The sequence below is a fragment of the Brachycentrus maculatus genome, unplaced genomic scaffold (assembly GCF_059751285.1).
Source record: "Brachycentrus maculatus isolate JH-2025_06_01 unplaced genomic scaffold, ASM5975128v1 h1tg000050l, whole genome shotgun sequence".
Taxonomy (NCBI): Eukaryota; Metazoa; Arthropoda; class Insecta; order Trichoptera; family Brachycentridae; genus Brachycentrus; species Brachycentrus maculatus.
In genome coordinates, this window is record NW_028280804.1 from 1,651,344 (window position 1) to 1,663,125 (window position 11,782).

At 35.4% G+C, this 11,782-nt stretch overlaps 1 protein-coding gene across 1 annotated transcript in view; it reads left to right on the forward strand.

Moving 5' to 3' along the window:
• Rat1 (5'-3' exoribonuclease 2 Rat1) overlaps nt 1-3,944 on the forward strand; it is a 53,321-nt gene extending 49,377 nt beyond the window's left edge. The window contains exon 17 of the mRNA XM_088277856.1: nt 3,281-3,944. Coding sequence (XP_088133982.1) covers nt 3,281-3,645 — 365 coding nt within the window. The 3' untranslated portion in view covers nt 3,646-3,944. The remainder of the gene's footprint in view (nt 1-3,280) is intronic.
• Nucleotides 3,945-11,782: the final 7,838 nt, after the last annotated feature.

Sequence of the window (11,782 nt, forward strand, 5' to 3'; positions counted from 1 at the left end):
GAGATGGTCGGGCGCCGCGCTTTGGGTCTCGGCTGCACAATGGCGGGACTAATGCAAATCCACGATTAAACACTCCAAGGGCGGCGGGATTAAAGGCTGGAACGGAAGGAGCGAGAAGCTGCCCCAGGGCGGGGAATTCGACGGCGGAGACGCGAAACTAAACTGTATATAATACTTTTTTTTACAAAAATGTTAGTAATATTAGTATATAACCACTCACCGGTGGTAGTTATATACTAATATTTCTAACATTTTTGTAAAAAAATAAGTTAGTAAAAATGACTAAACACAAAGTGAATGCTTTAAATATTAATAATATTGAGTAATATATGTATTCAATTTATTATTAGATTAAAACCAATATTTTTAGCTTTTCCACTTTTTTATTTGACCAGCGACCGGGTTTCGTCGTTACCGACATCATCAGACTGGTCACCAGTCTGATGATGTCGGTAACGACGAAACCCGGTCGCTGGTCAAATAAAAAAGTGGAAAAGCTAAAAATATTGGTTTTAATCTAATAATAAATTAAAAATGCAATTCCATCACGAAGTGTCAGTGGATAATATAAATCTATATATGTATTCATTTTTAAATCAAACAGATTTTTTGAGTCTACTAAGTTGTATTTTATTAACAAAAACACATAAAAAATTAATATTGTGACAATTGTTTCGCCTAGTTATGGCATTTTCAAACGAATGTCGTTTTTGTCGAAATGCCATAACTAGGCGAAACAATTGTCACAATATTAATTTTTTTAACTGTTTTTGTTAAGAAAATACAACTAAGTAGACTCAAAAAATCTGTGTTTGATTTGAAAATTAATACATAATTTAAAATGGTGTTCTACAAATTAAACGCCAAATCAATAAATAATGTATGTAATAATTTTAATACATACTGTTCAGTTTCAAATAAAAATATGTAATAATTTGCACAGCTTATATAGTGCCATTTTCGTAAAATACTAGGACCCCAAGAGCGCTTATAAAGACGTACATAATGTTATGATGATGATAATAATATATAAAAATAATAAATAAAAAACGTCAATAGGTCTCGGAAATAACTAACTAACCATCACGCCGCTTCCCCGCAGGGGTAGGTAGAAGGAATAGAACGCCACACCAATCTGTCTTTGCACACAATCTTCACCTCTTCCATATTCATACATATTCTCAAACATACATTTCGATTATTCCTGACCTGACCACTTCAAGTATTTGAAATACTTGAAATATTTGAAGTTTTCTATGGCCTTCCTCTTCCGTCTTGATTTTCTTTTTTTTCTTCATATATATTTTTATATTTTTGTGTCGAGAAGATAGCAATGAATGTCCCCTCTCGGCGATTAAGGAGGCACAACACATTTTCCCTTCCAGTATATAACAATAATATGGCTCACTTTAACTCCATTTCTAGGATGCTAAGGTTGTATAATAATTTAGAAAATACTGATAATGTCACTATCGACATATTTAATGATGGCACGGAGAAATACAAGAGGTCTATTACCAGATTGCTGAAATCAATTTCAAATTGATTTCACCATCTGGTGGAGTCTTGAATTTTGTACCTTATGTAGCATAGTTTAATTTCACTTTTAATTTTTACTTCTAATTTTTATTTTTATTTTTCTTATTTCATTACTTTTAAATGTTACCCTTTTTTTACAACATAATTTCTATTCTGTATATATCGCTCACTCCTTTCAATAACGTCATAAATCAAAAAACTTGATTTTCCAAGAGAACGTTTTTAAAGTTTAAAAATACAATACAATTTATTAAAAATAAATATCAAGCCACCTATTAAACTTTTTATTGTGTAACAGATCTTTTAAGGTAAAACCTAAAGGTTTTTTCTCCATTTGAAAAATATTTAGTTTATTTAAAAAATAATTAAACAATAACTTTTCTTCAAAATGCAAAAACAACACATTCTGCTCTGTAGTGGGTAAATATTAAGTTAAAAATATGCCGCTTTTGCTGAGATGTAGTACATTTTCTGGGCATTCCGAAAACATGCACAACTGAAAATTGTCGATTTTTGATTTATGACGTTCTTGAAAGGAGTGAGCGATATGTGTTTAACCTGCACCTTTATTGTTTCTGTAAGCTCGTTGTGTTCTCATCTAATTGATGAGAAGTATTAAAATATTGCACTGTATTTCATTTATTGTAATATGTTTTTCATTGTTTGTGAACCATAAATAAATAAAATAAAAAAATTAAATTTCTCTTCTGCAATTGTTTCATAACGGTCGTTCGCCATCGGCATAGATTGCAATTGTCCTCTCTTTAATACCGAATCGTGTAAATCCTCTAATGAAGCTTTTGAGGAAAGGCCTCTTCAGCCGATCTTCAACTGCAGCCCGTAGCCCGCGGTACGGGCGGGGGCGGGGGCGGGAGTGGAGCGGCAACCACTTTGACTTTGTGGAGCCCGTTCTAGGAGAATAGTTACTTTGGGATGTGTGAATCGGGGGAATGGTGAAAATACCGTATGCCGTTTCCAATGGTCCCCAAATTGCTGCTGTTATTTAATTTAGTGGAAGTCGGTTATAACGCGGGTTTATGGGCGGCTTATCTGACTCGCGTTACATTATCACCAATTGTCCAAAATATTGATTTTTTCTATTAAGGCCTAGTATTCGTTAAATCGCAACTTAATTTTCTTTAAATATAGGTTCTAAATTCAACATTTAATGCAATCGATTTTCTTCCGTTTTCGCAATGAAAAAGTTAATTTTTCTTCGGAATAATTATATGGTTTTGAAAAGAAAAAAGTTTTTGAAAAGCTGGGAGTTAAAAATAATAGAGTTATAAAAATATTTTTGTAAACATATTCTGAAAAAAATCCAATATACATTCTGTAAAAAAATCGGGCTTTGAAAGACCTCTTACCTCTATGGCGGTCGGCCGGTGACTGAATTCTTTGTTGCGTTGTATCCCCTTAAGAACAAAACATTTTTATTTTTATTTTTAAATATAAATAAAAATCATAACACAATCCCAACGAACCTCACTGGTGTTATGAGTTAAATCACGCATTCGTCTTAAAACTATAAATTCTTCGGTGTTTTGGACGACATCTTCAGCCCAGTTTATGGCTATGTTGAAAGCTTTCATGGCTTCAAAAGGTAGAATATTTGAAACTACCATCGTTCGGATTACAGCGGGCCTAGAATTACTTAGCGTTCGGATTAACGAGCTGCCACTGTATACTCGTATAATATTTTTACAAATTATTTATATATTTTTTTCCAATTCTTTCGCAGGTAACTCATACGGGGGAAGAGTCTCATACAGCTCAAACTTCTCGGGACCCGATCAGAAGAGGACCCGCTTCAGCAACGACCAGCCCTCGGGGTACAACAGCTCCTCCAGGGACTACGGTGGCTCCGGGGGCAGGGGCTACCAGTCCCGGGACTCCTCCGGCCGGGGGGGCTACAGCCAGGGCAGAGGGGGCCACGGGGGGAACAACTACGGGTACAGCAACCCCCGCGACGGCAACAGGGGGGGCTACAACCAGTCCAGGGATAGCAGCAGCCGCGGGGGCTACCAGGGCTTCAGGGGCGGCAGGGGGGGACAGGCGCAGAACTCCAGAGAGCCCAACAACCAATGGGGGTACCAACGGCGTTAGCTTTTCAATTAATAAATTCGTGTCAATTACAATTCATAAATTTTTAAACAGATTATGTTAAACTATTTGGGGTTAGTGCACTTATATTCGAGACTAATGAAAAAAGTTTTCATTGTTTTTCATAATACATCGGACCTGTCCAACGTCTCTATATTCTGATGTAATACCTGAATTTCAAATCAATTATTAGAAGATACTTTTAAATATTAGTACGCGAAACTCCGCTAAAACTCAGTAGAAAACTGTGTTCACACTTCTGACATCCGTTGACCAAGAAGTTCTACTGGTGCAAAAACAAATTTGAAGGGAATTGAAACATAGTATTTTCATAAATATTTATTTGATCATAAACTATAAAAATATTATCGTAACTTTCTTTCAGCGTTCTTCGTATTGTTTATATCAATATTATTTTTTGACATCTCATCAAAGATGAAGAAGAATACGGAAGTCTGGGCATTTACGGGGCTGACGACCGTCATAGGCTGGTTTAAGTGATCACTTTACACACGTGTTACATTCACCAATTCTACCCATTATTGACAACCACACTACTCAAATTCTTGGAAGTTCTATATATATGAACCAATTTAGAAACCTTGTTCTTTAATCACTAGAACTTCACTAGAGACATCTATTGGTGAGACTTCTCCATATTCTTCTTCATCTTTGATGAGATTCAAAAAATAATATGAAAATTACTCCTATAATTGTTCCTATAGGTGTTCACCAAGTAAAATTTAGTTGAAAAAATTAATTTAACTTGAAATTTTATATAAAATTGTGACAACCAACTGACAGCTAGCAAAACGATTGCTAGAGTATAGGCGTTTGTCCACTACACGGAATTACACGAAATTTTACCGTCCGGCACGTCAGTTAGCGTTTTAAAACGATTATTAGCTTGGATTGGCTTGTGCTTTTGTCCATCTTTCTTCGGATCGGTGCGTGAACACGTTACGCGTAAATTCGGTCACGCTAAACTATCGTAGTCGCTTTTATTTTTCAAAATCGGACTGCCGGACGGTAAAATTCCGTGTAGTGCACAAGCGGCTTATGTGTAAAATTAACAGATTGGCAGTAAGTGGGAAAACTACCCGATAGATGGCAGTCTGACGAGTCCAGATATGTTTCACGTAGGTATAGAACATGTTTGACGATTTGCTATTAGATACTATTTTTGCATACATATTTGATTTCTAAAAATTTGACCGAATGATATATTACATCGATGGCCCAGTGCTAAAGGGTAGCAAGTCTGTAAATGTATATTTGTCAAAATTATAAAAAAGGAATAAAAATTAATTCCAAAAAATTCTATATGCGTTGAGAGTAAATAATTCCATAAATTGATTCGGCAGTCACTTTGTGGTTATATCTATACATTTTTGATTTAAGTGTTACTTAGTGAATACTATTTTTTTTTATTAAAAATCTATTGTGACACGTGTTTCGATGCATTCCGTGTCATTTTCATTTTGTAAACACCACTATTTCTTGAAATCTATTGTATGTTAAGCAATAGATTTCAAGAAATAGTGATATTTACCAAGTAAAACTTACAATGATTAAAAAAAAACACTTCGTTTTTTACCACTTGAGTGTTATTATAGACTACATATTTCAGAAGTTAAACTTCCATCATTCAGGTCTGTATAATAACTCTATTATACAGACCTGAATGATGGAAGTTTAACTTCTGAAACATGTAGTCTATAACAAAACTCAAGTGGTAAAAAAACGAAGTGTTTTCTTTAATCATTGTAACATGTCTTACCGTAAAGTCAATGCCGAAACAATAAATAAAAAAGTAAAACTTAAATTAAAAATAGTAAATATTTTTTTAATTGAAATTCGATTTCGTTTAATTATTTTGAAACTGGCAATTGAGATCGGCTAAATTTCGATACGTTTTCTAAATTAAAGCCAGTCAAAATTGAATCCAATATTAAAAATGTGAAAATCAAAACTACCCTTTACAACTGTGCACTCGATATTTTATTAATAATTCTGTATATCGCTCACTCCTTTCAAGAACGTCACAAATCAAAATACTTGATTTTTCAGGAGAACGTTTTTAATGTTTAAAAATTTAATACAATTTATTGAAAATAAATATCAAGCCACTTATTGAACTTTTTACTGTGTAACTGATCTTTTTATGTAAAATCTGAAGGTTTTTTTCTCCATTTGAAAAATAATAAGTACATTTAAAAAAATAATTAAACAATACCTTTTCTTAAAAATGCAAAAATAACACTTTCTGCCCTGTACCGGGTAAATATTAAATCAAAAATATGCCTCTTTTGCTAGGATATAGTACATTTTTTGGGCATTCCGAAAACATGCACAACTGAAAATTGACGATTTTTGATTTATGACGTTCTTGAAAGGAGTGAGCGATATCTATATGTTATTACATGTAAGTATAAAGATTTATACTTACATATGAAATACAAATGAAATGTTAAAAATTAATGTCTTTTGACAAATTATGAATTTTATGTCTTGAACGTTAAAGGCGTGCAACAAATTGTTTTTATTTATAAAACCAATTTTTTTCTGCAAGTTTATTAGGGAGTGAGATGATGACTATGTGTATTTATATAATTTTACACTTCACTGTAAGGTTTAAATAAACGTTTCTTAAAACTTATATTTTGTTTTATTTTCTACTAACTTACCAGGCAAAGAGAATAGAACGCCACACAAATCTGTCTTTGCAAACAATATTTGCCTCTCACGTGTGCAAAGATTGCTAATACTGAATTATTTGCATGAATTCAATTTTGAAATTGTCATTTGACAAAATTTGACATATTTATACTGTTAAACGTAGATATCCTGAAGGAACACAACACTGGGATCTAATTTCCAGTCGGTAAACGATGCGCTTATACGATGCAGTGCCCTATGCACCATGGGGTGTGGATAAGGGTTCGAAGGAGATATGAAGAATAATATGGAAGTCTGGGCATTAACGGGGCTTACGACCGTCATAGGCTGGTTAAAGTGATCACTTTACACATGTTCACCAATTCTACCCATGATTGACAACAACACTACTCAAATTCTTGGAAGTTCTATATATATATATATATATATATATATATATATATATATATATATATATATAAATATTTATATCTAGTGACATCTTTTGGTGAGACGAAGAAGCTTTTTTATTGAGCAGAAACACTTTTATTTGTATCTGAGGTCCGAATCCTGGATTATAATCACAAACATTATTATAATACAGGATTCTTCATCTATGTTGAGATGTCAAAAAATAATATGAAATAACTCCTATAATCTATCGATTGTACAAGAATCACTAGAATTTTCACTAGTGACATCCATTGGTGAGACGAAGAAGCTTTTTTATTGAGCAGAAACTCTTATATTTGGACACACTCAAAATTTTATATATAATTATCATCTCAAAACGGGTAGGTAAAAGGCCAGTGTCACAGCTGTTACAAATTGTTTTCAAACATCTGCGATAGTATATTTCTTGGGAGAACAGCAAAATTCTCAATCGAGGTTCGCCAGAAACAATGGGCCGATTGTTTCGTCGATTTTAATTCGCGCGCGAATCTCAAGTGGCCGAGCGACAAAAAAATCAGTTGCCCCTGCCGTTAAAAAAGCGAGAACAAATACGTGTCCGTTAACACTCGAGAAATAAATGGTTCGTGAACAGACTGAACCTTTTTTATTCGGCTTAATTCACGTCGGATGTCGATTGGAGCCCATTGTTCCGCGGCGTCGGAGGGAAAACTGCATTCGTTTCCTTGTGTCGATATTCCACCAACTGCCGTGCGTTAAGTGCAAGATTTACTACCTACCTACTTCACTGCATTTCGATTTCTTCTAGTCTCAGAATTTATATTAACAATTCTATATTAACATATTCAATTAAATGCGCAATGTCTGGGACTAACTGCTTTACTCGACAAAAACCAAGTGTCGTCTCTTTAACGCCTGCATCCTAACAGTGTTGCTGTACGGATGTGAGTCGTGGCACCTCACCAAAGCTCAAAGCAAGAAACTAGCAAGTTTTGAAAATAGGTGCCTGAGGCGAATACTAGGTATAAAGTGGTATGACTTCGTCAGGAATGACGATGTGAGGAGAAGAACTCAACAGCCCCTCATACTGGAAGTCCTGAAGAGGAGAAGGTGGGCATGGTTGGGACATGTCCTTAGAATGCCACCTGAGGGCATCAACCCCTCATTTCTCTTCTTCCAACCCCGAGGACTCTGGCGCCCCGGAAGGCCGCTGACGACCTTCGAGACGCCGGACTGACCTGGGAGGAAGCCAAGGAGATGGCGCGTGACAGAGTGACTTGAAGACGTATCGTGTTGGCCATATGCTCCACCTAGGGAGCGAACATGGAAAGATGAAGAAGAAGATATAAACATTGCTAGTTTCGGTTTTCCAACTGCCATGTTTTAAGTGCAAGATTTACTACCTACTTCACTGCATTTCGATTTCTTCCACTTTCCGATTTTTTTTTAATATATAACACAATAAAACAATTCTGTATTAACAACATTGCTAGTTTCGGAAGAGCAGTTCTCCCAAGTAAAGTCTATACTACGTAAATAGCTTAGACCTAGAGAATATTAACATTAGGGATAATTGAAAATTATGTCAATTAGGACTGAAGTTTAAAATGTAAGTATGTTCAAGTGCTATTCCAAAGAGGAATTCTGACCTCCATCTGCACCCAATTGGTGATTGGTGTATAGGGCATCATGTCGAGTATAATATGATTAACCATGCAAGAGTATAATATGATTGGTAGGAAGCAGATAGATTAAATAAAGAAGTCCAAGGTGAAGGAGATGAAGGAAGAATAGTAGGTACTAAAAGAGAGGAAACGAAGAATAACAGCAATAGCAAGATCACTCGAAGTTGCATATTCGCAATCGTGCTAGCTTGTAAAACTCCATTGTGTTGGTAAAAATAGTGAATAGTAAAATAGGTTACGTTGTTAAACTTAGCTTCCGATTCGTAAATGCTGCCGTTCGTATTTGATATAGAAGGCACTGTTATCTCATGCCAATGAAAAAAGAGGAAGCGAGTAGATATATACCCGATTTGCCATACAGAATCTAAATATTCTTGACAATTTAGTTTCCGTAATAATTGACTAATTACAAGTCGATTTGTGTCGCGGCACCCCTTTGCATGGATGTTTTGTGATTGTGCCCCAGAACAATAGGCCACCATTCCACTCTTCCGCGTCCCTCAGTAAGCGAGCAGAGCAGAGTGTACCGTGTATTCTACAGTAGGGTGGGCACTGGTATCCTACGCCTAAACGGCATACTTTCTAAATGATATGCCTTTTTACTTTATCTGGACCAAATGGTGCACAGGGCACTGCATCGTATCGACGCTGTATTATATTGATCGTTAATTACGTAAAGGCAAGGTGATTAGGCATGTAATTTAGGTACCAGTCCAGGGTGATACAGGGTTTCACTACGAATTGGACGTTTTACTAACTAAATTGGACGACTTACAAATTAAATTGGACGTTTTATAAACCAAATTGGACGCCATTCAAATCAAATTGGACATTTTATAAAACAAATTGAATACCTTACAAATCTAATTGGACATTTTACAAAACAAATTGGGTGTTTTACTTTATTTCATAAAAGAGTTAGAATTTTTAAAAATACATTCAAAATAACACTCATGATTCAAAGTAGTATTGAAAATTTAAATACCTACATATCGTCGTTTCTGTTAAGAGTAGGTTAAGCGATTTAGTAATAGAAAGATGTGAAAAAGTGATGGAAAATCGGGTAGATAGAATGCGGTTTGTTCAGAGAAGTCAAGGTGCTCAGATGAACGCTGTAATTTTTCATACATAATGGCTTAATGTAACCTTTCAAATAAAACTAAAATTTGTGTCTCACTAAGTAATTTATGTATGTTTTTTATTATTATTTGTACTGTACAACTCTTAATGGAAAACCCTATATATACTAAAGGAAATTACTTATTATTTGTTGAGAAAATAATCATGAATTTCCTTTCACTAAAAAGTTGAAAAATGTCTGCGAAATGTTATCAATACAACTAAAACATTAGCTTATTAGATCTATAGATGCAAAACATAGGTTTGGAAGTGTAGTCAATATTTATTACAGCAAAATAAGTTTTTTCAAATACGGAATATCTCTTTGTTTTGCGAAGGTGGGGTAGGTAGTTAAGTAAGTACTTTCGTATTATACTAGAGTGCGAAAAATGCGATGCCTTTGAAAAACATCGCGATGTATCGATAACCTCTCTTTATCCGCCACAGTTCTAGAAATTCCCTCGCATTGTAGCCGCAACAAAACCAAAAATACTTTTCAAGTTGTGAAGAACATCTCCAGGCTCGAGCACCATCCAGCGCCACATGGATAATCCGGAGTTCACCTGAATCGATATCTCCGCACGCCGCCATTCCCGCGTCCCGCCACTTTCCCGCGCACAAGCATAGCCAATTTGCGCGGCGACAAATCGCGTGGGTAGGCACCACTCAAATAACTAGGTACCTACTTCCTGCCATAAACCATAGACATTCAGGCAGGTACACTTCATACATCAAAACGCATCCATCCATTTTTAGAATAAAATAACAACTGCAATTTTTTCCACATTAATTTTATATATTTTTTCTTTATCGTAGATTTTGATTCAGAAATTTTCCTTGGTAATCTGCACCTTTTTTAATGCCATTTCTGCTTCTTTAATGCTCTTTCCTCTTCATTTAAATTTTATTTTCTACTCATCCTGTTCAAATATTATATTTACACATTTGACATATTTTATTGTTTGTTCAAAATTTATAGACACGCTCGACTACCTACACCACACTTCTCTACTTTGTGGGTATTTCATAAATTGAGTATTTGAAGCTAAATTTAGTGCCGGCATAAAACACAACTAAATATATTTTTGAAATTATTTATAAAAGACGGCTAAATATATTTTAAAAAATTATTTATGTCCGCCTCCATAGTGTGATGCGTTAGTACGTTAGGCTACAATGCTGGAGGTCCCGGGTTAACTTCCGAGTGTCAAAATAAATATAAGTGTTTTTTCATTATATTTACATAATATCACCCAGGACTGGTACCAAAAGCGCAAGGCCTTCTTCTATACGATACAGTGCCCTATGCACCATTGGGGGCGGATAAGGGTTGGAGAAAGAAATAAAAAAAAAATTATTGTCAAAAATAGCAAAGAAGTAAGTAGGTACCTACACGCAAGCAGTGAACATGCCGACGTTGTTTAGTGTCGAGACAAATCATTTGAATTCCCGTAATGTGATCAATGTTCCCGTATTTCAGCAAAGCAAACCTAATTAATTTGAATGCCCCCTACTGCTTCCGCGTTTCCCTCATCATACGAACGAAGCCAATCAATTCCACGTTGAGTTTCGACTTCTCCACCCGACCGCAAGTTATATGGGAAAGCCCTTTGATATGCACACGTCAAAAGAATAAGATGGAGCACTCGAATATTCTTTCTAGTCTAGCAGCACAAATCAAAGCATCACGGTTCGGCAGGCCTCGACACTGGTGACCCTTGTAAGTATTTCAAGATGCCGGCTCATGCGCACGGCTCCCCGCGCAGTTGTGACGTTTCGCGATTCTGCCTCTCAGCGTGAAGTCGCCTCCGTATAGCGCCCGCCGATTGAAATGATCAGCGTGCAGCCATTCACGGCGCACAGGAGCAATCAACACCCATTATTAAAACTTTATCACTATATCTTTCTCATACTTTCCGTCGAGATTTTCGCGATACTCGAAGAGAGACATTTGTATTTGTGCAGGAACTTTTCTGGGAAGTGATTTTGCTAGTTCCGCGTTTACTTGACTGGAAACATCACTCAAATGATATTTGAATGTTGCATATTTGGATAACTTTCGTGTGAAAATATTATTTTTTGCATTAGGGGCTAGGAACGAATATCCGTTAAAACGTCAGTTTACTATATTAAACTTTTAAAAAATTGTTGAAATAACTTATACTTTCAACAACTCTTTTTTTTGACACTTTTTGCTTGTAAAAACCCTCTGGGCGTTTGTTTGAATAAATAAATAAATAAATTAATGACTTAAAATAAAACGGGAT